The 27,979-nt window shown below is 51.4% G+C and overlaps 1 protein-coding gene across 3 annotated transcripts; it reads left to right on the forward strand.

Annotated features, from left to right (window-relative positions):
- The first annotated feature begins 603 nt into the window (after positions 1-603).
- On the forward strand, positions 604-27,937 carry CACNA1F (calcium voltage-gated channel subunit alpha1 F). Of its 3 annotated transcripts, none has more exons than XM_027534878.1 (48): positions 604-665; positions 2,341-2,358; positions 2,738-2,843; positions 3,281-3,420; positions 3,673-3,815; positions 3,919-4,071; positions 5,310-5,506; positions 5,619-5,722; positions 6,242-6,432; positions 6,683-6,766; positions 6,879-6,972; positions 7,137-7,163; positions 7,312-7,472; positions 8,605-8,830; positions 9,810-10,017; positions 10,115-10,235; positions 10,352-10,433; positions 11,742-11,784; positions 11,965-12,028; positions 12,930-13,074; positions 13,292-13,421; positions 13,914-13,973; positions 14,189-14,295; positions 14,378-14,465; positions 15,050-15,157; positions 15,250-15,302; positions 17,016-17,162; positions 17,945-18,146; positions 18,237-18,395; positions 19,329-19,439; positions 19,887-19,970; positions 20,780-20,800; positions 21,011-21,139; positions 21,451-21,516; positions 21,770-21,861; positions 22,512-22,671; positions 22,902-23,029; positions 23,314-23,410; positions 23,598-23,700; positions 23,964-24,065; positions 24,247-24,377; positions 24,609-24,737; positions 25,333-25,502; positions 26,208-26,315; positions 26,427-26,554; positions 26,660-26,772; positions 27,155-27,352; positions 27,633-27,937. In XM_027534878.1, the coding sequence occupies exons 1-48, from the start codon at positions 604-606 to the stop codon at positions 27,861-27,863; spliced, it is 5,724 nt and encodes a 1,907-aa protein (XP_027390679.1). In that variant the 3' UTR covers positions 27,864-27,937. The 3 variants fall into 3 exon arrangements, with proteins under 3 accessions (XP_027390679.1, XP_027390677.1, XP_027390678.1); XM_027534876.1 differs by having other exon boundaries at positions 604-628; positions 2,109-2,358; XM_027534877.1 differs by having other exon boundaries at positions 604-628; positions 2,109-2,358; positions 6,242-6,399.
- The last annotated feature ends 42 nt before the right edge of the window (positions 27,938-27,979 follow it).

Below are 27,979 nucleotides of genomic sequence, written 5' to 3' on the forward strand. Positions count from 1 at the left end.
CAAGTCCTCCCATCTTGTTATTTTTCAAAGATTTTGCTTTTCTAGGTCTTTTGTATATCAATATACATTTTAGAATTAGTTTGTCAAATGTCAAGGAAAAATCTTTAGAAATTTATTTGGGACTGCATTAAATCTCTGGATCACTTTGGGAGGAATTGACATCTTCATAATATTGACTATTTTAATTAGTAAATTTAATCTATCTATTTATTTAGATCCCCTTTAATCATTTGATAATATTTGATAATTTTTTCCCATGGAGATCTTGTACATATGTTATCTTACGTCTATTCCTGCACACTTCAAATTTCAGATACTTTTGGAAAACAATTATCATTTTTCTTATTTTAGTTTCTGCCTCTGGTGCTGGTATATATTTTGTAAAATAAATAAACATATATATATATATATATATATATATATATATATTTTTAATCAGTGCCTTTTCTGTTGCCAGGCTCTGGCCCACAAGTGTCCCATCTTCACCCCTCCTCACCCTCCCATCCGACCCTGTTATGGCCCCGCCCTGTGACCTTAATCCCTCCAAAGCTGGGGGAAGAGACAGGGGCTGTGTGCAGATGGCTCTTCAATCTCGAAAGGAGGATGTCGGCATCTGAAGGCGGGAAAGGTGAGAGCAACCTTCCACTCCTACAGACCCTTGGAGCAAGCCCGGGCTCTGCTCTATCCTCTGCCCCTCTGACCCACCCACTGCCCACCAGGATCCTACCCCTGGAGAGCCTTTTGGGGACTGGAATCATATTACCCTGTTCCCATCCCAGACAGCCCCAACACAGCCCACAGCCTTAGATCCCAATTTGAAACCCAACCCCAATCCTGGCCCTGATCTCTATCCTAGCACCCACCCCAACTTCAACTCCAATGTTAGCCCCAAGCTTAATCCTAACACAAACTTTACCAACCAGAGGGCAAACCCCTGTTAGAGTCCAAATCCCAACATGGATACAGACCTTACCATGAGCTCTAAAGTCACCTAAACTCAACCCCAACCCCTGGATATCAGCACTGTTGGCGAATGGGTCTCTGATTTTCCAGAAAGAGCACAGACCCATTTTTAAGGATCAGAGAGAAAGACAGAATGCATACTTGATGGTGGTAATAAATCGTAAAGGTTTAGAGTCAGAGACTCCCTGGGTTTAACTCCCAATTCAGTCGCTTCTTCAAATAACTTAACCTCTCTTTTTGCATCAATTTCTCCACCTGAAAAATGGGAATAATACTGTGTGTCAGACATTCTTCTGAATGCTGAACTCATTTAATCCTAACAACAACCCTATGTTGTAGGTACTCTTATTGTCATCTCATTATACAAATAAGGAAATTAAGGCTCAGAGAGATTACATAATTTGCTCAAGGCCACAGAAAGCTACCAAAGTGGTAGAATCAGGATTTAAACTCAAATAGTTTTTTTCCCTCTAAAGCTGATGGTATCTTAACCAGACCAACCCGCTACCCCTTGGAGGCTGAAATAAGGCCGTGGGAACTGGGAATGGATTTAGCTGAAAACCCCAATGTAAAACTCAGATCCCACCTGAACTCAAACTCAACTTTAACGCTAACCTTGATCCTGATTCAAATCCCAACTCATTCAACTATCTAGGCCTAAATCATATTTTAAGCACACTTTACTCCCACCTGAATTTAAACCCAACCCAAAATCTACCACTTAAGTTTAACCCTACATTTGCTTCTAGCTATAAACTTAGTCCTACCCCATGCAAATTTAAGCTGTCCCCCCCCCCCACAAATCTAACACAAACTCTACTTCAGTTAGAAATATAATCTCACCCTCTCTCACCTATAAACTTGCACTTTACCCTCAGTCAATTCTAATACCAACTCATCCCCCAATCCTTAACTCAGGTACCCTCAGTTCAGTTCAGTTCAGTTCAGTCACTCAGTCACGTCCAACTCTTTGCAACCCCATGAAATGCAGCACGCCAGGCCTCCCTGTCCACCACCAACTCCCAAGTACCCTCAACTCTCCCTAATTTTACATGCTCTTCTCTCCTTCCCTCAGATAGAAGAGTAGGATCAGGTAGGAGGCAACCAATACCTTGTCCTCACCCTGACTTGGTTTCTTCACACAGACACCACCCCAGAGCCCAGTCCAGCCAATGGGACAGGCCCTGGGCCCGAATGGGGGCTGTGCCCTGGGCCCCCAGCATCAGATGGTGAAATCAGCGGGGCATCGGGCCTAGGGACCCCTAAGCGAAAGACTCAGCACAGTAAGCACAAGACAGTGGCAGTAGCCAGTGCCCAGCGGTCACCCCGGGCACTCTTCTGCCTCACCCTGGCAAACCCCCTGCGGCGGTCCTGCATCAGCATTGTGGAATGGAAGCATCCTTGAAGGCCAGGGACAGGGCTCAGGGGTGAAGGTCATCAGGGTACCAAGAGTCAAGGATCAAGCCAGAGCTGGAATGAAAGAGGGCTGAGATCACCAGGGATCAAGGGTTAAGAACTGGATTCAAGGGAGAGTTGAGAAAGGTGAGGGTCTGGAGGAGGGGGTGTTGTCAAGAGTCAAAGACTAAATCTCAGCCAGACTTGAGGATGCTAAAAGTTTCCCAGGGGGTCAGAGTCAAGGCCTTGGTCAGAGCTGGGGCCAGGAATGTCAAGGTTGGTCATCTTAGAGTCGAGTCAGCACTGGGTGGGGAGGGACCCAAGGAAATGTCATATTCTGAGGCCACTCTGCCTGGGTCCTTAACTGTGTCCACCTGAGGCCCTTCGACATCCTCATCTTGCTGACCATCTTTGCCAATTGCGTGGCCCTGGGAGTCTACATCCCCTTCCCGGAGGACGACTCCAACACTGCCAACCACAACCTGGTGAGGTTTGCCCTCCCTGCCTCCAGCTAGATATAGCTCCAGTAGAGCCACACCTCAAGCCTTCCAGCCAGGCCCCACCCTTGCTGACACAGATGACCCTCTCCTGCCCAGCCCCACCCTCCGTCCTGCTTTGCTGGCCTCCCCCTGAAGAGAAAGTTGCTCAGTTGTGTTGGATGCTTGGCAATCCCACGGACTGTAGCCCGCCAGGCTCCTCTGTCCATGGAATTCTCCAGGCCAGAATACTGGAGTGGGTAACTGTTCCCTTCTCCAGGGGTTCTTCCCAACCCAGGGATCGAACTCAGGTCTCCCACATTGCAGGCGGATTCTTTATCCTCTGAGCCACCAGAGAAGACCCGCCTCCCCCTACCCCCTATCAAACAAACCCCACTCCCAAATAACTTCCCAATCTCCCACCTCGCCCCCGGCTCTGCCCCCAGGAGCAAGTGGAATACGTATTTTTGGTGATTTTCACTGTGGAGACGGTGCTCAAGATCGTGGCCTATGGACTGGTGCTCCACCCCAGCGCCTACATCCGCAACGGCTGGAACCTGCTCGACTTCATCATTGTCGTGGTCGGGTGCGCATCTGCAGGGACACACCCTACCCTAGTTCAACTTCCCACCACAGACCTGCTAAATTCGGGGCTCGGGGAAGTGACTGCTTCAGACTACCCCCATTTGGCAGCCAGAATCAGGAATATTAACATATTTTAAACCTATTTGCATTTCCAGTTACAGGGATTTGTACTTCTCAGAGGAGAAGGAAAGGAAGGGAAGGGGGGATCCCAAGGCCTGACCCCCTACTTCCTTTTCTCATGCTCTCCCATCAGGCTGTTCAGCGTGCTGCTGGAGCAGGGTCCCGGACGCCCAGGGGACACCCCGCATATGGGAGGGAAGCCAGGGGGCTTCGATGTGAAGGCATTGCGGGCATTTCGGGTGCTGCGGCCACTGAGGCTGGTGTCTGGGGTCCCAAGTGAGTGGCACATCCCCAGGCTTGGAGGTGATGGACGGGAGTGGGAGGAGTGGGGGGCTGAGCTGACCCTGCCCCTACTTTGCCCACCCATGGCTCCCTACAGGCCTGCACATAGTGCTCAATTCCATCATGAAGGCTCTGGTGCCGCTGTTGCATATTGCACTTCTTGTGCTCTTTGTCATCATCATTTACGCCATCATTGGACTGGAGCTGTTCCTCGGACGCATGCACAAAACGTGCTACTTCCTGGGATCTGGTCAGCAAGCCCACCCATCCCGAGACAGGGCATGCCTCCTCCATTGGCTCCTAAGCCCCACCCTGTTCTCAAGGAGACTCACTCAAATACACGAGATTCTTCTCCCCGGTTCAGGCTCTGCCACCAGATCAACAAGCCCTACCCCATATATTTGGGCTTCCCAGTGGTGCTAGTGGTAAAGAACCCACCTGCCAATGCAGGACACATAAGAGACGGGTTCAGTCCCTGGGTTGGGAAGATCCCCTGGAGGAGGAAATGGCGATGCACTCCAGTATTTTTGCCTGGAGAACCCCATGGACAGAGGGGCCTGGCGGGCTACAGTCCATGGGGTCTCAAAGACTTGGACATGACTGAAGCCACTTAGCACACACACACAGCACACCCCATGTATTCAAGACTCTACCCTTAATCGCAGACCTTTCTGTGACCCCATGGACTGTAGCCCACCAGGCTCCTCTGTCCTTGGGATTTCCCAGGCAAGAATACTGGAGTGGGTTTCCATTTCCTTCTCCAGTGGATCTTCCAATCCAGGGATCCAACCGGTGTCTACCGCATCTCCTGCATTAACATTCTTTACCACTGAGCCACCAGGGAAGTGAAGACTCCTAGGCAGGCCTTTTTTATCCAGACCCAAACCCAAGGCTTGCCCCCATCCTTTCAAATGACCCTCTGAAATTCACAAGACTCTGCTCCTAGGCTCATGGCTCACTGTTATTCACAAGATTCTGCCTCAAAATTTACAGTCCTACTCCCCAGATCTCTGTGGTTAGGCTTCACAGCTTCCCAGCGGTTCAGAGTCTTGACCCAGCAATCAGAGGCTAAGGGTTGTCTATTTTTTTAATTTCATATATTTATTTATGGCTGTGCTGGGTCTTTATTGCAGTGTGCAGGCTTCTCTTGTTGTGGCTCAAAGGCTGTAGAGTGTGGACTTCAGTAGTTGTAGTTCACGGGCTCAGTAGTTGCGGTTCTCAGGCTCTAGAGCACAGGCTCAATAGTTGCACTACTCAGGCTTAGTTGCTCTGAAGTATGTGGGATCTTTTGGGACCAGGGATCAAACCCTGGTCTCCTGCATTGGCAAGCAGATTCTTTATCACTGAGCCACCAGAGAAGCCCTAAGGGTTGTCTGATTTAGAAAAATCTAGAACCCTGAGGCAAACTTCCCAGGTAGGCGGGCTTCCAAGGTGCCCATGACTGTGGGTGGGTGCACTTCGGATTCCAGAGCTCCAGTGTTCCCACAGACGTAGAGGCGGAGGAGGACCCGTCACCCTGTGCGTCCTCAGGATCAGGGCGTGCTTGCACACTGAACCAGACGGAGTGCCGCGGGCGCTGGGCAGGGCCCAACGGAGGCATCACCAACTTTGACAACTTTTTCTTCGCCATGCTGACAGTCTTCCAGTGCATCACCATGGAAGGCTGGACCGACGTGCTCTACTGGGTGAGGTGAAATGACAGACACCCAGTGCAGAAGCTGAACCTGCCTTTCTTCCCTGATCTCAGGCAGGAGGGTCTGCATACACTGAGAGATGCATGTCCTCCCCCCTCCCTAGATGCAGGATGCCATGGGGTATGAGCTGCCCTGGGTGTATTTTGTGAGTCTCGTCATCTTTGGATCCTTCTTCGTCCTCAACCTTGTGCTTGGTGTCCTGAGTGGGTGAGGAGCCTAGACACTTACCCAACCCCTCAGCCCCTGTCCCTTTACTTTGTTCCTTGCAAACTTCTAGGCATCCTTCAAAACCCATCTAAAATACCCCTTCATTCATTCAGTCAACACTGAGCATCTACTGTGTGTGAGGCACTGTTTTAGGAATGCAACAAAAGACAGAAGTCTCTGCTTTATTGGATATTACATACATACATACACACATATGTGTTTTGTCTCATATGAAATATATACTATGGAAAGAAAGGAATGGGGAGATATTGTAATTACAAATAAGGACAAGCAGGGACGGGCCTCCTTGAGAAGGTGTTATCTGAGTAAAAATGGGAAAGATACTGAATATCTGAGGAAAGAGTGTTCCAAGCAAAAGGAAGAACCAGTGCAAAGTCTCCAAAACTAAAACGTTCCTAGCATATTCAAAGAACAGCAAGGAGGTCAGTGTGGCTGGGATGGTGATGGCAAGGGGGCCAGGGTGGTTCCTCTGTGTAGCCCTCTATTCTCCTTCCTCAGGGAGTTCTCCAAAGAGAGGGAGAAGGCAAAAGCACGAGGGGATTTCCAGAAGCTTCGGGAGAAGCAGCAGCTGGAGGAGGACCTCCGGGGCTACCTGGACTGGATCACACAGGCGGAGGAGCTGGACATGGAGGACCCCTCAGCTGCTGGCAACTTTGGTTCCGTGGCTGAAGAGGGCCTGGCCGGCCACCGTAGGCAATCTCAACCCAGCCCACTCCCTGCCTCACGCGTCCCTCAGATGTGGGCTGCTCTCCTGAGATCTAGCCCCAGCCCTCAGCAACTCTAGGCCCAGCCTCTGGTTATGGTCTATGACACAGAACCCAGACTCAGATACCCTTCCCAGACTGTACCCAGAACAAAGACTCCAAATAACACCCCTCACCCCAGAGCCCTAACCTCACCCCAGACCCTGTTCCTCAAATGTCCTCCCTGTGCTTACAGGGCCACAACTGGAAGAGCTGACCAATAGGAGACGAGGACGTCTACGCTGGTTCAGTCACTCCACCCACTCCACCAGCAGCCATGGTGAGGATCCAACCAGACTGAGGAGGGGGTGGGAAGAGTAGGCAGAGGGGAAGGCCAAGAGCAGAACCCTGGCATCTTCATGTGCTGACCTCTTCTGCCACCCTGCCCATAGCCAGCCTCCCAGCCAGTGACACCGGTTCAATGGCAGAGACCCAAGGAGACGAGGAAGAGGAAGAGGGCACTGTAGCCAGCTGTACACGCTGCCTGTGAGGCTCCGGCCCTTGACCCCTGACCCAGCCCAGAACCCGGAACAGATCCTGGCGCCAGTCCTGACTTCAGCCTCCAACTTCCTAGCCCTGACCTCCAACCCCTGCTGCTGAGTGCCCCTCAGCCCCCAGTGATGCCCACCTCCCATCTTCCCCTTTTCCAGAAATAAGATCGTGAAAACCAGCGTTTGGTGAGTTGGGAAAGCTATGCGACTCCCAGACCCTATGACTTTGTGAACCCCACCTCCAAGCCCCCCATGACCAACAGGCTCCCCAACCTGAGCCCTCAGGACAGGTTCAGGTAAGTGATCTCTGTCAGTGGGCTCCCTGTCCCCACAGCCGCCGTCTCCGCCGAGCCAACCGGGGCCTTCGGGCGAGCTGCCGGAGGGCTGTGAAGTCCAATGCCTGCTACTGGGCCGTGTTGCTGCTCGTCTTCCTCAACACTCTGACAATCGCCTCGGAGCACCACGGGCAGCCCTTCTGGCTCACCCAGATCCAGGGTGCACCCCCCAGCCTGCCAGCCCTCTCCCCAGCCCCCAATTCCTTCCACCCCAGAAGCTCAGATGCAGGATCTCTTGGGTGCCCTAGATCCCCAGATACGGCCCTCCCACCCAAGTAAATGCAGAAAACCTGTCCCATCCTACCTTGCAGCTTACACTTATGTAGCGCTTGCTGTGTGTGTCAGTCTCTGTTCTCAGCGGTTTACATGTACTCACTCAATTTCTCTTCACTGCAACTTTATGTGAATTAAGTACTAAGGCACAGAGGCCTAGCACCAAGGTCCTGAAGAGTTAAATGACTAACCCCAGGACTCAGCTACTGAGTGGCAAACCCAGGCAGCCTGGCTCTAGAGTTCAGGCTCTTAACACCACACTGTCTGGACAAGTTAAACCCTTTGTGCCTCAATTTCCCCATCTACAAAATGGGGATAGTGATAGTATCCACTTCATGGGATGCTAAAAGCAAAAGTGAAAGTGTTAGTTGCTCAGTTCTGTCTGATTCTTTGAGACCCCATGAACTGTAGCTTGCCAGGCTCCTCTGTCCATGGAATTCTCCAGACAAGAATACTGGAGTGGGTAGCCGTTCCCTTCTCCAGGGAATCTTCCTGACCCAAGGATCGAGCCCAGGTCTTGCGCATTGCAGACAGATTCTTTACCATCTGAGCCGCCAGGGATGGTGGGGAGGATTAAATGAGTTAAAGTGAAAAATGCTTAGAATGTTGCCTGACCCACATGGAGTTAATACTGTATAAGTGTTATTAATAGCCCTTACTATTATTCATTTTAATCTCAGCCCCAACCTGAATACTGAGCAAACTTCTAACCCCAACCCTCAAACCAGCCCCAGTCCCAGCTAAAAGCTAGGCTCTAAGTCTACCCGTGAATCAGAGTTTTTCTGTATTCACAGAGGCTAACTGAGGCCCACACCCCAGCTCTGCCCTCGCCCCAGCTCCAAAACTCTCAAAACCTCATGCACCCTGACCTACAAACTCACCCTATCCTCAATCCTAACCACATCACCAGCTTGTGCCTGGTCTGACACCAGCTGCCCCAGATCGCTCCATGGCCCCTCCCTCCCTACATGTCACCATAAACCTGGCTAGCCCACTCACCCCTGCCCCTCTCTCCACAGAGTATGCCAACAAAGTGCTACTCTGTCTATTCACGGTGGAGATGCTTCTCAAGTTGTATGGTCTGGGGCCCTCTGTCTACGTGTCCTCCTTCTTCAACCGCTTTGACTGCTTCGTGGTCTGTGGGGGCATCCTGGAGACTACCCTGGTGGAGGTGGGTGCCATGCAGCCCCTGGGCATCTCGGTACTCCGCTGTGTGCGCCTCCTCAGGATCTTTAAGGTCACCAGGTATGTGGGGGGTGGGGGTGGGGGTGTGTTTGTATGTGGCGAAGGATGAAGACTGAGACCCCAAACACAGCTGCAACAGCCACCACCCCAGCTCCAATGATGACTATATTTGCATCATCATTCATTTGTCAAATATCCATTGAGTGCCTACTGCATACAAGGTGTCCTTCCAGGCCCTAGGGAAACACCAGGAATCAAAGCAGACAATAGCTCCTGCCTTCCTAGAGATTGAAGTCAGTTGGGGAGGGTGTCTACTCCACTTCCTTCCCCTTCCTCAGCCTCAACTTCAGCTAGAATATGATTCCCAACCCCATCTCCAAATTCAACCCCATACTCATCACCAACCCAAACCCCATCCCTCACCCTCAACCATAACACTATCTCTAACTCCAACCACCAGCCACTCATCATCCACAAGGTCATTTACAGCCCCAGTATCCAAGCCCAAGCCCAGCCCCACCTCCAACCTCATTTCTAACTCCCAGATACATCCCCATCACTAACCACAACCCCCACATCCCAAATTCATAACCATTAGCCTATCTCCAACTGCAAACTCGTCCCCATTCCCAGCCCTAATCTCATCCCCATCCATCCTCTCCTCTATCCCAACCCTCAACCACAACCTTATCCCCAACTTGGTCATCTACAACTCCAAATATTCCCTAAGCCCATCGCCAGCTACCATCCCTTACCCCAAACCCAGTCCCAGGCCCAACCCAGGCTGAAACCCAATTCTAGCTTCACTAACTTCCATATACCTACCATACTAATCTCATCTTCCCTAACGCCACCCTAACCTCAAATAACCCCTTCCCCTTCCTTCTTATTCTCACCTCACTCTAACTCCAAAATCACATCCAACAGTGACATCAAAGTTCACCTTAACCCGCCCCAGTACACCCCAAGCTGAAGCCCTGCCCTAGCTCCTGACTCACCACTGGACATGTCAACCTTTCCCCCTCCATCTCTGCTGCAGGCACTGGGCATCTCTGAGCAATTTAGTGGCGTCTCTACTCAATTCAATGAAATCCATTGCATCCTTGCTGCTTCTCCTCTTCCTCTTTATCATCATCTTCTCCCTGCTTGGCATGCAGCTGTTTGGGGGCAAGTTCAACTTTGACCAGACCCACACCAAGCGAAGCACCTTTGACACCTTTCCCCAGGCCCTCCTCACTGTCTTTCAGGTGGGACCTGGAGATCATGGGATGGGTGGGCAAGTGGGGAGGGACCCAAGGTTGGGGAGAGGGTCCCAAGGACTTCATGGTGACTTCCCACCCCTAGATACTGACGGGTGAGGACTGGAATGTGGTCATGTATGATGGTATCATGGCCTATGGCGGCCCCTTCTTCCCAGGGATGCTCGTGTGCGTGTATTTCATCATCCTCTTCATCTGCGGCAATTGTATCCTCAGAGCCTTGGGAGGCTGGATCATGGCAGGGTTGGGGGAGGATAATGAGGACCTGGGCACTCTGTAGGCAGTCTGCTTCTCCATCCTCTCTAGCCTGAGCTCACCCCAGACATCCTATTGAATGTGTTTCTTGCCATCGCTGTGGACAACCTGGCCAGTGGAGATGCAGGCACTGACAAAGATAAGGGCAGGTGAGGTCTGACTCTGCCTCCAAGACACTTTCGCCCTGGAATCCCTGACTGGGACCCTCACACACACATCCCACACCACCAAAGATGCCTTAGTCTCCCTGGAAATCTCTATCTGCAGATCCAACCTGCCAGTCCTCATTCATTGGACATGCGTTTACTGAGCACCTACTTTTTACCTGGTGGCTCAGGGCTTCCCTGGTGGCTCAGATGGTAAAGAATCTTCCTGCAATGCAGGAGACTCATTGTTACCCAGTTCAATCCCTGGGTAAGGAAGGTCCCCTGGAGAAGGGAATGGGGAGGAATACCCACTCCAGTATTCTTGCCTGGGAAATCCCATGGATAGAGGAGCCTGGCGGGCTATAGTCTATGGGGTCCCAAAGAGTCAAACACAACTGAGCGACTAATACATACATGCACACTTTTTGCCAGGCCCTGTTCTAAATGCTAAGGAGACAGCAGTGGTCAAAGTAAACAGAGTTCTTGCTTTCATGGAGCTGACATTCTAGCTGGGAAAGGCAAGCAAAACACAAACAAATGAATATATAACAATATAATTTAATTAAATATATGTTTACAATATGTAATGAAGGAAAAGAAAGCAGAATAAGAGAATAGAGAGATATTATGCTTGCTGTTTTGGTTAGAGTAATCAAGGAAGGTGACTACTGAACAGAGGCCTGAAAGAAGTAGGGGAGTGAGCCATGCCAATATCTGGAGTAAGAGTTCAAGGCAAGGGGACAGCAAGTGCAGAGGTCTTGAGGTGATAATATTCTTAGGACATTTTAAAAACACTATGGAGGGGTTTTCCTGGTGATCCAGGGATTAGGACCCCATGCTTCCACTGCAGAGGGGCAGGGGGCACGGGTTCAGTCCTTAGTCAGAGAACTAAGATGCCACATGCTGCTGGGAGTGGCAAAAAAAACAACACCATGGAGACACCATGGATGCCATGGAGTGGCATGAACAAGGAGGAGAGTGATAGGGCATGAGCTCAAATAGGGGGAAATAGAGAAGCCAGATCAAGGGTATCCTGGGCCATGGTGAGGACTTTCGGTTTTGCTCTGAGTAAGGGAGGAGCCATGGAAGGGGTGTGAGCAGAGGAGGAATGTCCCAGACTTAGAACTTAACAGGATCTCTTCTGCTGCTATGAGAATAGACCAAGGAGATGAGGGAGGAAGCAGGGAGGTTCTATGGGACCTAAGAAAGGTCTGTTCTGACTACAGTGACCCCCTCCTCCACCAGCCTTGCCTATCTGATTCAATCTTTAACAGTCACCGCCCACACCACCCCCTATATTTCTTTGCCCAGGGAGAAGATCACTGAGGAAACTCCACAGGAGAATGGAGCACTGGTGAGTTAAAAGCCTGGGCACTGTCTACACCTCCCACTACCACCAGTATCTGTGTGCGTGTCTTTAACCCCCATCCTCTGCCTATTCATTCCTTCTTTACTGCATCCCTTCTGTGCCTCCCCTGTGTCCATCCCCTGGTAAACCCCCCATCATCGATGACCTCCATCTTCCTGTCCCCAGGTGCCTGGTGGGGAGAATGAGGAAGAGGAATCTGCAAAAAATGAAGGAGCAGGCAAGTGGGCAGGTCAGGTGGAAGAGGCGTGGGACCTTGGGGAAACCACCCAGGCAGACCTTGTGACCCCTGAGACCCTCTTCTCTGGGGAGAAGCCTTCTATGAGATGGTCTTGAACATAATGGACTTGGTGTGTGGTCAGGAAGTTTCAAGACACTGAGATTAAAGATGTGCTTAGTCGCTCAGTCGTGTCCAACTCTTTGCGACCCCATGGACTGCAGCCCGCCAAGCTCCTCTTTCCATGAAGATTCTCCAGGCAAGAATACTGGAGGGGGTTGCCATGCCCTCCTCCAGGGGATCTTCCCAACACAGGGATCAAACCCAGGTCTCCCACATTGCAGATGGATTCTTTACTGACTGAACCATCAGGGAAGCCCCAAAAGAGAAACCAATATTTTGTTTTATTGCAGAACTTCTCAGAGCCTTTGTTATAAAATAGTGTGTAAATGCCTGAAGAGGGGCTTCTCCAGTGGTTCAGATGGTAGAGAATCTAACTGCAGTGTGGGAGACCTAGGTTCAATCCCTGGATACAGAAGATCTCCTGAAGAAGGGAATGGCAACCTGCACCAGTATTCTTGCCTAGGAAATCCCGTGGGCAGAAGAGCCTGGTGGGCTACAGTCCTGAAGATGGCGATGTTCACTCAGTACACATTTACTGAGCCCCTACTGTGTCCCAGAGCTTCCCTTGTGGCTCAGCTGGTAAAGACTCTGCCTGCAATGTGGGAGACCCGGGTTCGATCCTGTGTTCTAAGTGCTGAGGACACAGAAGTAAACAAAACGAACTGAAATCCCTTCTCTGAGGTGCTGCCATTCTAGCAGGGAGATGAGAATTTTACCATGGGAAAGCACTGTTCTAGGTGCTCTACATACATCTTCTCAATTCATTCTCTCTCTTTTGATCTTCTGGTGCCAGGCATGGAGGAAGAGGAGGAGGAGGAGGAGGAGGAAGAGGAAGTGGGGGCCGGGCATGTGGAACTCCTGCAGGAAGTTGTACCCAAGGAGAAGGTGGTACCCATCCCTGAGGGCAGTGCTTTCTTCTGCCTCAGCCAAACCAACCCGTGAGTGCTGCAAATGTGTGGGGGGGTGGGGGCTGGAGGGGGGCAAAGGAGGGGAGGGAAACAGGAGGGCCTGGGGTAGGGAGATGGGGAGGACCAGGGAGCAGCCAAGGCTCAGGTGGGGTGCACAGCCTGATGCAACAGGGCCCAGGCTCCTTGGGCTCCCTCAGTCACTTCTGTGGTCCTGGGTTCTGACTACGGCCATTTCTCCACTCCCCAGGCTGAGGAAGGCCTGCCACACCCTCATCCACCATCACATCTTCACCAATCTCATCCTGGTGTTTATCATCCTCAGCAGTGTGTCCCTGGCCGCTGAGGATCCCATCCGAGCCCACTCCTTCCGCAACCACGTGAGCCTTGGGCTGGGGGCTCAAGGGGACACTCCCAGGGCTGTCCTACTGGATACAAGCTATGGCCAGGGTGCAGACAGGGACAAGACCCCCTAGTTAGGCAGAGAGAGACAAGAAATAATGGTAGGTGCAGCAGTACTAGCCTTTATTACGTGCACAATACCCTTGGGGAAGCGCCGGGGAGGTGATCAGTATTTGGAAGAGGAGGAAGCTGTACTCAGAGGCTGAGCAGACCAAGGGTGCCCATGGAGCTGGGTAGAAGGAAAGGAGGCCAGATCCGAAGCCTTGTCTTTCTGATGGCCAAGGATTTTGCCTTGTAGAGAAGTCCTTGATGGTGATGAGAGAGGGGAAGGAGAGGGAGGGAAGGAAGGAAGGAGAGAGTGAGGAAGAGAGGGAAGGAAGGAGGAGGAACAGCAAAACCTACAGAGAGGGACACACAGCTAGGATCCCCCTCATCCATGACTTGGTGCCCCCATCTTTCTCACCCCCCAGATTCTGGGGTACTTTGATTATGCCTTCACCTCCATTTTCACTGTGGAGATTCTACTAAAGGTATGAATGGGCCCCTGAAGTTCATGGGGTCACAAAGAGTCGGCGGACACGACTTAGCAACTGAACAACAGTTGATATGCCCCCACCATACCCCCAGTTGCCCCAACCTACTCCCCACCAACCCTTGTAGCCCACCACTCCTGTTTCCATCCCCAACTGCCCTCCCTATCTCCAGATCTGTGGTCTAACTAGCCTTATATCCCCCTACTCTCAAGATGACAGTGTTCGGGGCTTTCCTGCACCGTGGTTCCTTCTGCCGTAGCTGGTTCAATCTGCTGGATCTGCTGGTGGTCAGCGTGTCCCTCATCTCCTTTGGTATCCAGTGAGTGATACCTTGCCCACTCCATCCCTCCAAGAGCCAAGGCCAGGCCCTGGCCATGGTCTGAGGACTGCCCTCTCCTCAGCTCCAGCGCCATCTCAGTGGTGAAGATTCTGCGTGTGCTCCGAGTACTGCGGCCCCTTCGAGCTATCAACAGGGCCAAAGGACTCAAGGTATCCACATCCCACCCAAATTCATGGGACCCAGACTCTGCCCCACCCCTGGGGCCAAAGATCATGGTCAGAGTGGCCATTTGCAGTGATGCCTGACCCTCGTAGTTCAGTCGGTAAAGAATCTGCCTTCAATTCAGGAGACCCAGGTTCAATTCCTGGGTGGGAAAGATACCCTCGAGAAGGAAATGGCAACCCATTCCAGTTCTTGCCTGGAGAATCCCATGGACAGAGGAGCTTGGCAGGTTACAGTCCATGGGGTCGCAAAGAGTCAGACACGACTTAGCGACTAAAACCACAACCTGACCACATAGCCTGGACCTGATGTTGTAACCACCCAGCCCTGAACAGTGGGCACAGTTACTGTCCATTTCTTACCAAAGGCCACATTTCTATGACCCAGGTTTCTGATGTGTGGACTCATACCCATCTGGCAAACACTTATTTCCAGTTGGTACCCACATGTCCTTCACCCAAGACCGCATGTTCTCAACCCAAGTCCCTGAGCCCCACACATGCCAAGAGTTTGTGCCCCCTGGCTGTTATGGCCTGCGGTGTCCATGAGCCATATTTGTGGGTGTCTGCAGCATGTGGTGCAATGTGTGTTCGTGGCCATCCGGACCATCGGAAATATCATGATCGTGACCACGCTCCTGCAGTTCATGTTCGCCTGCATTGGTGTGCAGCTCTTCAAGGTGAGAGGAAACACTGGAAAGGCTCAGATGTGAGTCAAGGTGGGGAGGTGGGGATGAAGGATGAATCTGTTTGACAAATATCATCCCTGCAGGGGAAATTCTACAGTTGCACTGATGAGGCCAAACACACACCCCAAGAATGCAAGTGAGTGCCCAAATCCTGCCCTCCATGCAGCCCAGGACCCCTCCGAGAGTCCAAAGAGGTCCCTGGATCTCACCCAGGCCTCTGAAACCCCTAGACCTTCCTCCAAAGAACTTAAGAGACCCCCAGAGTTTTAAAAATATTTATTTGGCTGGGCTTCCCAATAGCTCAGTGGATAAAGAATGCACCTGCCAATGCAGGAGACACAGGAGATGCTGGTTCGTTTCCTGGGTTGGGAAGATCCCCTGGAGGAGGGCATGGAAACCCACTCCAGTATTCTTGTCTGGAGAATCCCATGGACAGAGAAGCCTGGCTGGCTACAGTCCAAAGGGTCACAAGAGTTGGACGTGACTGAGCGACTACGCACATACACACACACACATATTTATTTGGCTAAGTTGGGTCCTAGTTGCAGCACACAGATCTATGTTGCATCACACAGGATCTTCTGCTGCAGCTGCAGTGCACGGAACTCTCTTGTTATGGCACATAGGCTCAGTAGTTGCAGCCCGTTGGCTCCAGAGCACGTGGTCTTAGTTGCTCTGTGGCATGTGGGATCTTAGTTCCCCAACCAGAAATCAAACCCACATCCCCTGCATTGCAAAGCAGATTCTTAACCATTGGACCACAAGGTAAGTGCCACCCCCAGATTTTATCAAGGCCCCCAAGACCCCAGAATTCCTCAAGGCCCTAAGATACACCCTGAGAATTCTAAGAATTGCAAAGGCTCTCAGAACTCACTAATCCTTAAGATACCCCCAGTAACTGCCCCAAACCCCTCTTCACATTCCCCAGAGTTACCTCCACTCCCCCTGGCAATTCCAAAACACCTACCACCACCACCACCACCAAGTCCCCAGCTTCCACCTTGAGACTCCTATGGAGGGTAGTTGATATTTAGCCACTAAGCTGTGTCTGACTCTTTTGCAGCACCATGACAGTGTATCCTGTCAGGCTCCTCTGTCCATGGGGTTTCCCAGGCAAGAATACTGGAGTGGGTCCCCCTACTTCAGGGGATCTTCCCAATCCAGGGATCAAATCTGCATCTCCTACATCTCCTGCATTGCAGGCAAATTCTTCACCACTAGGGCACCTGGGAAGCCTGTAGAGGGTAGTAGTTAACTGAAATTAGACATTCCTGGTTCAATTTCATCTCATGAGACTTGAGTATGTTTCTTAACTTCAATGAGTCCCATTTTCCTTAACTGAAAAATGAGGATCAAAAGAGTATGGATTTCACAAGGTTGTTGTGAAGAGTAAATGAGTTACTACATGGAGAGTGTACTACAATGTAAGAGTAGTACATGTAAAGCCTAGCACAGAGCCTGGCATATACTTAGTGCTGATAAATGTTGGGTATTATTAGTATTGCTTTTTCCTGGATGACAATGATGATGATAATAATGGTGACGATAGCTAATGTATATGGTCCCAACAATGCACCACACACTGTTCTCATTGATTGACAAAATTAATCCTTGTGACAAGCCAAGAAATATGTTCTGTCATTATCCTTATTTCATAAATGGGGAAAACTGAAGCACAGAGAGGCTAACTGCCCAAGGTCACCCAGTCAGTAAATGGAAGTCCAGGATTTGAACCCAGGCTATTCACCTCCACCACTATGCCCTGCTGCCTCCATGCTGGAGACACCAGTCACCTTTCCATAGCTCCCCACCCCTCCTCATCCATCCAGCATGTCTGCAACATCCACAGGGGCTCCTTCCTGGTCTACCCCGATGGAGATGTGTCAAGGCCTCTGGTCCGGGAGCGGCTCTGGGTCAACAGCGATTTCAACTTTGACAATGTCCTTTCAGCCATGATGGCCCTGTTCACTGTCTCCACCTTCGAAGGCTGGCCTGCGTGAGGGACAGGGCCCTAGGGATGGGCAGGGGACTGGGCGAGAGTCTCTAGTGGATTGGCTTGGGATATCCTGGGGATGGGTGGAAGGGTAACTTGAAATGTGATGAAGGTCTCTGGAAAATGGATAGAGTTTTCTGGAGACTGGTGGGTGTATCAGATGACTAAGTGGGGATCTCCTAGAAGTTGGTTGAGGGTGCTTTGGGGACCTGGGTGAGGGGGCTTCCAGGAATTGAGTAGATATCTCTGAGGCACTAGGTGGAAGTCTAGAGAGGACTGGATACGATTTAGAGGGTACCCGGGTAGGGGTCTGGGGGGCTGGGTGGAGGTCTTGGAGGAGATGGAGCTAGAGATTCAGTGGTTTCCAGATACCTGCACAAGTCTTCATGGTATTAGTCAAAGATGTTTGGGGGGAGATGGAACAAGGAATTCAAGCTGATGGGACAGAGGACTTAGAGATCTTTGGGGGCTTGTGGGGGAGTTCTGGAGAGCTGCATAGGGACCCCAAGATGACTGGAGGAGAATTGGGCATCTGTGGGAACTTAAGGGATTTGAGGGTCCCAGAGAGCCTGATTGGGGAATTCTCTGGAGGGTTGGATGGGGATCTCTGGGTCTCTGGAGGGCTGGGCTTTGGGAGTCTTTGATGACCTGATGTGGAGGTCTCAGGTGATTAGGTCGGGGGGGTGGGGGATATTTGAGAAGGATATTCTGGGGTATCTAAGGTGTCTATGGGTAGGTTGTAGGAGTCTGGGATATCCCCCCACTTCCCCCCACTGGTTCCCCAGGCTGCTATACAAGGCCATTGATGCAAACGCAGAGGACAAGGGCCCCATCTACAATTACCACGTGGAGATCTCAGTGTTCTTCATTGTCTATATCATCATCATTGCATTCTTCATGATGAACATCTTTGTGGGCTTTGTCATCATCACCTTCCGAGCCCAGGGCGAGCAGGAGTACCAAGACTGTGAGCTGGATAAGAACCAGGTGACCTCTGACCCCTGATTCACCAACTCCCCTCCCCAACTCCTTGCCTTGGGACACCACCGCTCACTCATGCCTTGCACCCATATGCAGCGCCAGTGTGTAGAATACGCCCTCAAGGCCCAACCACTCCGTCGCTATATCCCCAAGAACCCACATCAGTATCGTGTGTGGGCCACTGTGAACTCTGCTGCCTTCGAGTATCTCATGTTCCTGCTCATCCTGCTCAACACGGTTGCTCTAGCCATGCAGGTCTGAACTCCCCACCTTGACCCCCACCAGACACCTGACCCTATTCTGTCCACACAAATCCTTGAGAACCATCAGAAATGCTTTAGGCTGCAAGTAACAAAACCCCCAACTGAGAGAAACTTAAGCTTTGAAGATATGTGTCACATTTTTTCAAATTACTGACCTATTCACCCTAATTTCAGGGATGTCAGAATGTGAAAAAATATGGCAGATGGCAAATATAAGTTGCCATTGACTGTGAAATGCACCCAAGTTTCAGAGATCCTAAAATGTGAAAAGATGTATATCCTGGAATCAATAAATGTGAGTTATCTCACATAGCAAGCAGAGGTAGGCTATTTGCTTATTGCCCACCAGGGACCCAGGCTCTTTCTGTTCCACTATTCTTAGCAAGTTGGTTTTCATTCTCATGATTGTTGCTTCATGGTCACAAAATGGCTGCCATAGCTCCAGGCATCAAAACCACATTCAAAGCAGGAAAAAGGAAGGAAGGTTGCAGTAAGGGACTTTCCTCATTTGACCCTTTTGTTGTTTAGTCTCTGAGTCGTGTCCAATTCTTTGTGACCCCATGGACTGTAGCATGCCAGGCTCCTCTGTCCATGGGATTTTTCCAGGCAAGAATACTGGAGTGGGTTGCCATTTCCTTCTTTGATCCTTTTATTGGAAATCAAAAATATTTTTCACAGAAGCTGTCCAAGCAGCAGCAAGCTTATGTTTTAGTCTCATTAGTCAGAACTAGCTGCAAGGAAAGCTAAGAAATCAAGAGCTGGGCTTTCCAATATCCATAATGGGAAGCAGACAGTGTGAGAGTTTTGGCCAACTCATTGTGCTTCCACATCCCCAGACTCACCTCCGTCCAAGCCAGAGAATATTTGATTGTTATGGTGGTTTTCTGCCTCATGCTGTATCCCCACATCTGATTTTCTCCTGCAGCACTATGAGCAGACTGCTCCCTTCAACTATGCCATGGACATCCTCAACATGGTCTTCACTGGCCTCTTCACTGTCGAGATGGTGCTCAAAATCATTGCCTTCAAACCCAAGGTACCTTCCTCCCAGACCTAATCCATTCCTTAAGGTGGAGCTCATTGCGTACCTCTCAGGGGGGACTTCCCTCATAGCTCAGTCGGTAAAGAATCTGCCTGCAATGCAGGAGACCTGGGTTTGATTCCTGAGTTGGGAAGATCCCCTGGAGAAGGAAATGGCAATCCACTCCAGTATTCTTACCTGGAAAATCCCACGGACAGAGGAGCCTGGTGGGCTACAGTCCCTGGGGTCACAAGAGTTGGACACAACTTAGCAACTAAACCACCACCACCAGGGGGGCAGCAACCAGTGAGTCAGGAGACTAAGGAGGAAGAGGGATCTAGATGCAGCCCTATCATGGTCCAACCTAGACCCTGCCTCCCCAATGTCCCCAACTGCTACTAGCCCCATACCCTAGCTTGCTAGCTCTGAGAAGACAGGACACTGCTTTCCTCTTGTCTACAGCATTACTTTACTGATGCCTGGAACACATTTGATGCTCTTATTGTGGTGGGCAGCGTAGTGGACATTGCCGTCACTGAAGTCAACGTGAGGACTGGCCTCTCTACTAACCCATTGTACTCCTACCAACCTTCTCTCACCTCAACCCCAGGGCTTTCTCTCATGGGGAGGTGGTTCCCACTCACATCCTACTCACTCCCAGAGACTCAGAACTCCTTCCTCTAGCTCTCTCTCTCTGAGTCTCTGTTGGGTTCAGCCAAAGCCCTCTTCTCCCAGCCCTCCCCCTCCCATTTATTTGCAAGTTATGCCCTGCCTCCAGCAGCTCCTAAAATGACTCTCTTGTTTTTACCATTATTTTCTTCATTGCCTCTACATCCCCCTCCATTGGCCCCATCATCTCCACCAACTCCTGCTTTGACTCCATCATCTCTTCTGATTCCTTTATTGGCTCCATTTCCTCCACCAACACCATCGTCTCTGACACTGGGTCTTTCACGGCTCTGTCATCACCACTGATTGCACCATTGGCTCCATCATCTTCTTCATTGGGTACTACGTGGTCCTCCGTTGACAATGCTGCTGGGTCCATATCTCCATCACTGGCTTCTCCATTGGATCTTTCATCGGTTCTCTCATGTCCATGAAACCACTGGCTCCACCATTTCCTCCACTGGCTGCAATATCTCTCCTCCATCATCTTCTGCACCTTCTTTCCCTTTCACCCTTATTACCAACTTTTCCTTCAACCATCCTGATCCATCACTACATAACCTTCCTCATCATCCCTGGATAATAACTCTGCCATCCACTATCCCTCGTATCTGCTCCATCATTTCTCCTCTTGTTCACTGACCCTGTGATCTCATCACCTCTGTTTTGGTAATATCTCCATCCAGAATGGTGGCCACCTGGGCGAGGTAACCCCCCCACCTCACAGCAGGGACTGTATGCCTTTCTCTTCACCTACCATCCTTTCCTTTCTGCCTGAAAGTCCTTAGAAATGTTCCCTAACCACCCTGGGGCCTGGGTTCTGAGGGATTTGATGGCTTCGGGAGGTCAAAGTATAAGACCGGGAGGTGGCTGAAGCAAATGTGAACTGAGCATACTCACCACACACTCAATCCCAGAGCTCTGAGGACAGTTCCCGCATTTCGATCACCTTCTTTCGCCTCTTCCGAGTCATGCGATTGGTCAAGCTTCTTAGTAAGGGTGAAGGGATTCGCACATTACTTTGGACATTCATCAAGTCTTTTCAGGTAACTCCCTCACTCCTTTGTCCACTCCTCATCCCTACCTCACACCTCTCAGCTTGTCCTTTTACCACTCTCAGAACTACCCCTTCCAGCATGTCATACCCATCAGCAGCTTACTATTTCCAGTTTTCTGTCTTCTGTGGGCTTTCAATTCCCAACGTGTCTTGGCCTCTATTGTACTTAATACTGTGTTGTAGGCACCTTGGGGATGGACCACATCTCTCATATGGCCCAGGCTTGAGGGAGCAGTGCATTCTGGGGCTTACAGTTCTCTGCCTGGACCTGAGTACCTATCGTCCTCTCTACCCCCCTAGGCCTTACCCTATGTGGCTCTTCTCATCGCAATGATATTCTTCATTTACGCAGTCATTGGGATGCAGGTACGTGGAAACACTAGGGGGAATCCCTCAGGCACTCTTCTGTTGAAAGGGGTTAGACAGGAATGAGCCCAAAGTGGGGGTATAAAGACAAGCCGCATAACCCTGAGTCAGTCCACACATCTGTGTAATGGGGTCAGCAGTGCCTGCTTGTCAGCGTGGTGAGGATCCTTCAGGTATTAGGTGTTGTGAAATGGGTGGGATCCTGTAAAGGGCACAGAGTCACCCCTCTGACACAGCTCTTGTGTGCCCACAGATGTTTGGCAAGGTGGCTCTTCAGGATGGCACACAGATCAACCGAAACAACAACTTCCAGACCTTTCCACAGGCTGTACTGCTTTTGTTCAGGTGACACAAAAACCCCTTCCCTGCTGCTTTGATCTCCAGCATGCTTTTGGGGGGGGGGCACATAGCCTCTCTGGGCCCCAGACTGCCTGAGTTATGGAAATAACAGGGCAGCATGGGACTCCATGGAGTGTCCCTGGTGGCTCAGATGGTAAAGAATCTGCCTGCAATGCAGAAGACCCAGGTTTGATCCCTGGGTTGGGAAGATCTCCTGCAGAAGGAAATGGCTACCCGCTCCAGTATTCTTGCCTGGGGAATCCCATGGACAGAGGAGCCTGGCAGGCTATAGTCCATGGGGTTGCAAAGAGTCAGACACGACTGAGCAACTAACACTAGTGCTGGTGCTGTGAGACTCCATATTCCCAAAGACCTTTTCTGGTTGTGTTCTAAAGAATCTTTTAGAATAGTCTAGCCTCAGCCATCCTTTTTCTGGCTGCAAGATGTATACCTTTCATAGACCTTGCATCTATAAAATGAAAACATGATAGTCATCAACATGGCCACACCAGCTTTTAAAATATTGAAATGCTATCTTTACCAGATGTTGCGCCTGGCAAGAAGTAGGTCATCTCCTCACCCCTCTGGCCCCTACAGCCCCTTGTCATGATGTCACAGCCTCCCCTCCAAGATGGCATCCCTGTGTGACCCCCCAGGTGTGCTACTGGTGAGGCATGGCAGGAGATAATGCTTGCCAGCCTTCCTGGAAGCCGGTGTGACCCTGAGTCTGACTTCGGCCCTGGTGAGGAGTTTAGCTGTGGTAGCAATTTTGCCATCGCCTATTTTATCAGCTTCTTCATGCTCTGTGCATTCCTGGTAAGGACCATTTCCCCACCACTATTACCACTGTCCCAGGGGCTGGCTCTGAGGAAGTCCGGGGATGAGGTGGGGAGCCCAGATATTCAGAGCAGATAAAAGGGCTGGCCTGACAAGATCAAACCAAGGACTCCTGAGTCAGTGACCATATAAGCTTACCTCAGCCTCCCACCAAACCCACATACCCTGCTCTGCCCTTCACCTAACCTCTCCTACTCACTGGCCCACAGATCATAAATCTCTTTGTGGCTGTGATCATGGACAACTTTGATTATCTAACCAGAGATTGGTCCATCCTGGGCCCCCATCACCTCGATGAATTCAAGAGGATTTGGTCTGAATATGACCCTGGGGCCAAGTATGCCCTCTAACCCCATACCTGGGATCCCAGAGGACAGTGTGCTGCCCCACACAGTCCTCCAACCCCAGAACCACTCACCTGTGCTTCCCATTACCCAGGCAGTAGATGCTCCAAGGTTCCCACTGCTGCTGTCCTCGGCCTTTTCCCCTCCCAACTCTCCCCTGGCAGGCTATAGGGTGTTGGTGCGGGGAGGGAGTGATGAGCTGGTAGGATCTTGAGTAAGGACTAGAGGGGTTATCTCCAACCCAGTAGTGCCTCCTATCCACCCCTACCTTCCCCAGAGGCCGCATCAAGCACCTGGATGTGGTTGCCCTGCTGAGACGCATCCAGCCCCCACTGGGATTTGGGAAGCTGTGCCCACACCGAGTGGCCTGCAAGGTCTGTGCACCTGCCCACCACTGTCTTGGAGAGGACTGTCCACCATATGACTGGGGTGGGCAGGGACCCTGCCTTGGGTGGGGAAGGGGTGTTTGGTGGCATCCTCAAAGGCTTCTGCCCTTGGGCATCACATGCCTGCATCCCTGGCGTTTGCCCAAAGTGGCTTCCATATCCCTGCTGTGCACAGAGACTTGTGGCGATGAACATGCCCCTCAACTCAGATGGGACAGTGACATTCAACGCCACACTATTTGCCCTGGTCCGGACATCACTGAAGATCAAGACGGAAGGTGTGTGGGGAAGAGGGGGAGGGGCAGGAGGGAGAGGGTGCCTGGGTAAGGTGCCAGGAGCAAACTAATTGGAGAACGGGCCCCACTCCTAGATCTGAACCTCAAAATAGGTGAGTTTGTCTTCTCCAGGTCTGTTTTCCCACCTGTCCAACCGGAGCAGTGTATGGCTGCAGTAGAAGCTTGTGACGCCCCCTCCAACAGTGAGGGAGTAGCTGTGAAGTGTTCTTCCCATTGGCTTATGCCCATATCCTCTCCTGATGCAGGAAACCTGGAGCAAGCCAATCAGGAGCTGCGGATTGTCATCAAAAAGATCTGGAAACGGATGAAGCAGAAGCTGCTAGATGAGGTCATCCCACCAGCTGATGGTGAGCTGGCTCCACCCCAATTTCTTAAACCCGCCTCTGAATGTCGAGGATTTGCTCACCACCACCAAACCATCCCTGGCTACAGACGGAGGGGTGCAGGGAGAGAGTCCAAGCCCTGGTGGGAGAAGCAGGGAGAACAGAGGACTTCTGTGTGACCTTGCTTCTTCTCCCTTGCTCCCAGAGGAAGAAGTTACTGTGGGCAAATTCTACGCCACATTTCTGATCCAGGACTACTTCCGCAAATTCCGGCGGAGGAAAGAAAAGGGGCTACTAGGCACCGAGGCCCCCCCAAGCACCTCCTCTGCCCTTCAGGTCTTGGGAGCAGGGGCTGAGCTGGGTGGGGATATGTGGGAGCATTGTAGCTGAGGTTGACTGCCTTCTTGATCTCATGGAAGCCATGTCACAGATGAAGAAACTGAGGTCCCAGGACCCATAGAGGGTCAGGGGTGGCTGTGGGGCTCCTTTCCCACCCCACACTCCTACCCAAGGGCAGGGAAGTTTAGACCCTGAGCTGCCTGCTTCCCTATTTTTCTACCCTCACAGGCTGGCCTGAGGAGCCTGCAAGACTTGGGTCCGGAGATGCGGCAGGCCCTCACTTGTGACACAGAGGAAGAGGAAGGGGAAGAGGGGCATGAGGGAGAGGAGGAACATGAGGACCTGGAAACATACACAGTAAGGACAATAAGCTTTCATTCCCCCAGACACTCTTGATCGTAAAATATTGGGTTGGCCAAAAAGTTTGTTTGGGTTTTTCAGTACCCTGTTATGGAAAAACCTGAATGAACTTTTTGGCCAACTGTATCATCGACTCAATGGACATGAGTTTGAGTAAACTCTGGGAGTTGGTGATGGACAGGGAGGCCTGGCGTGCTGCAATCCATGGGGTCTCAAAGAGTCGGACAAGACTGAGTGACTGAACTGAACTAAATACTCCCTCAACCCTTTGAGTGACTTCCATACTGCCTCTGGGAGGAAGCCCCCCAGAGAAGACACCCTACAGTAGACAAACGTTTATTTGGTATGATGGACATGAGTCTGAGTGAACTCCGGGAGTTAGTGATGGACAGGGAGGCCTGGCGTGCTGCGATTCATGGGGTCGCAAAGAGTCAGACACAACTGAGTGACTGAACTGAACTGAACTGAACCCACTGTTGGGCTGGGGGCAAGACCCAGATTCAGCCCCCGGGGCACTTGCTGGATACATACTATGTGACCAAGTGACTTAGTTATAACCTGGATGCAATCCTCAATCCTGTGATTTCCATAGGCCCTGATGGGCTCCCAGCCCCCATCTCGCCGGAGCTCCGTGATTTCTGTGTCTCTGCCTGCTGGAGACAGACCTCCAGATTCACTTTCCCCTGGACCCAGTGATGACGATGGGGGGGCTCCCAACTCCAGACAGTCCAATGTTCCCCAGTCTGGGTCCCATGCCCACAGGTATGACCAAAGCTCTACGGGAGGCTTGTGAGGGAAGACAGGGACTAGCCACTATATGGGGACTTCAGGGCGCAGAGATGGTTAGCATAAGAGGGCCTTCAAATGGAAATGTGGGGAGAAATGGAGGGGATTCAATGGCTCTGGTGGGAACAAAGGGTAATAAGAGATTCATATGAGAGAGGCAATAAAGAGGTTTAATATACAAAAACATATGATGTGAAGCAAAATGGGTTTAAGTTCAAATCCTGGCTCTGCCATTTGCTAAGTGACCTTGAGCTAGTCACTTAGTTTCTGTGGTCCTCAATTTCCTCACCTGTGAATGGGGAGTGATGGTAGCACTTACCTCATGGGAATGATGGATGAAATGAGGTCACACCTAGCTTTTACAGCCTCCCCCTCACCACCTCCTCAATACACCTCCAGTTCTTGTGTTGAAGCTCTCTCTTCAATAGGCCAAAGAGAGAGCCTGCTTTGATTTTTTGAAACTTTGGGTGCTTCCAATGAGATGGACAACTGTTAAAAGAAAGCTTATGTTTGCCTTAAAATTATGACATGTTAACTTTATGTTTTGTGAATTTTCTCAATTAGGAAAAAATTAAAAGTCTGGTGTTTCTGTAGAAGGTAGGGCATGGAATGAGAGGGAATCAGGGGCTCAGGACCACATTGAGAGGATCTGGTCTGCCTAACTTGCCTCACTTTCCCCAGGAGAAGCTCTGGGGTTCTCATTTTCACCATTCCAGAAGAAGGAAGTTCTCAGTCCAAGGCAACCAAAGGGCAAGAGAGGCAGGATGAGCAAGAGGAAGTCCTGAGCCAGCACTCTGGCCACGACACGTAGGATGAGCCCATGAGCCCATGTGTGGGTGGAATGGTAACCCACTGCACATGCCCAGGCCTGAGCTCACCCCAGCCATTCTTCATGAACAGGCTCTCCTACCTAGATGAACAGGCAGGGGCTCCCCCACGCCCCATCCTTTTGCCATCTCACAGACCCCAGAGATACGTGGATGGCCACCAAGCACCACGCCGCCGTCTGCTGCCCCCAACGCCTGCAGGTGAGAGTGGACGTGGGCCCGGGCCCCCCTCCCTGGGCCATCAGGGCAGAGGGCTCGGGAGGCACTGACATTCCTCTTTGCCCATGGTGCCCCCCACACCCCCAGGTCGGAAGCCATCCTTCAACATCCAGTGTCTGCGGCGCCAGGGCAGCTGTGAAGATTTACCCATTCCAGGCACCTATCATCGTGGACGAAACTCAGGGCCCAGTAGGGCACAGGTGAGGTGGGGGAGGGAGGCTGAGGTCTGGAGGGGTGGGGGCAGCCGAGGCTGAATTTATCAAATACACTATATATTAGTTCCTTCTGAAGAAGGGGGCACATGTGAATTCACACAATCCTCACTGTGCCTGTAAGGTGGGTACTATTAGCCCCAGTTTACAGATGAAGAGACTGAGGCCCAGAGAGGCTTACCCAAGATCACACAGCTAGTAGGTGGCAAACCCAGGCCTTCTGTGCTCTTAAATAAACTCAAGTCTGATTTATACCCTTTAAGTTTGACTCCAGTTGTGGTTTGGGGTAAGAGGTAGGCATGGGAGTGATTCCTAGATCCTCATACCCCATCCATCCATCACTATGCCCCTGATGTTTATTCTGGTCCAGGGTTCCTGGGCAACCCCTCCTCAGCGGGGCCGACTCCTATATGCCCCACTGCTATTGGTGGAGGAGGGTGCAGCAGGGGAGGGATACATCGGCAAATCCAGCAGTCCGCTGCACACCTTCACCTGTCTGCATGTGCCTGGAACCCACTCGGACCCCAGCCATGGCAAAAGGGGCAGTGCTGACAGCCTGGTGGAGGCTGTGAGTCCAGAAGGGGAGGGGGCAGGAGGGACGGGAGAGAAGGGGAGGAGGTGGGAGCTTGGGAAGGAGGGGAAAGGGGTCCCCAGTCTCTGTGTTGTGCATGTAGCTCTCTCTTTGCTCTGCAACTTCTGCTCAGCAAGATGTGTGCCCCACTGTCCCCCACAGACATCCCTGTGTGCCTTCATGGGTTCATCACTAATTCACAGCAGCCTTTCTGTGCATACTGCCTTGCTTCCATGCTGCACCCACTGTCAACACATATCCCATCTGTGCCCCCCAGGTGCTCATCTCTGAGGGCCTGGGCCTCTTTGCTCGAGACCCACGCTTCGTGGCCCTGGCCAAGCAGGAGATTGCAGATGCATGTCGCCTGACCCTGGACGAGATGGACAGTGCTGCCAGTGACCTGCTGGCACAGGGGACCAGCTCACTGTATAGTGACGAAGAGTCCATCCTCTCCCGTTTTGATGAGGAGGACCTAGGAGACGAGATGGCCTGCGTCCATGCCCTCTGAAGTCCTACCCCTCCCCCACTGCTCAATAAACTTCCTTCCCTCCCTTCCTCAGAAGGAGACAGCCGTGGACCACACTCCTGGATTTTGGTGTCTTTGCACTGGAGGCCTGGGGCTGC

The sequence above is a fragment of the Bos indicus x Bos taurus genome, chromosome X, assembly GCF_003369695.1.
Source record: "Bos indicus x Bos taurus breed Angus x Brahman F1 hybrid chromosome X, Bos_hybrid_MaternalHap_v2.0, whole genome shotgun sequence".
NCBI lineage: Eukaryota > Metazoa > Chordata > Mammalia > Artiodactyla > Bovidae > Bos > Bos indicus x Bos taurus.

Coding starts and splice junctions, on each gene's coding strand:
- CACNA1F (XM_027534876.1), top strand. CDS start 604: ATGTCGGCATCTGAAGGCGGGAAAG. Junction 6,973..7,136: donor GCCAGCTGTACACGCTGCCT/GTGAGGCTCCGG, acceptor CCCCTTTTCCAG/AAATAAGATCGTGAAAACCA. Junction 10,018..10,114: donor CCCTCCTCACTGTCTTTCAG/GTGGGACCTGGA, acceptor TCCCACCCCTAG/ATACTGACGGGTGAGGACTG.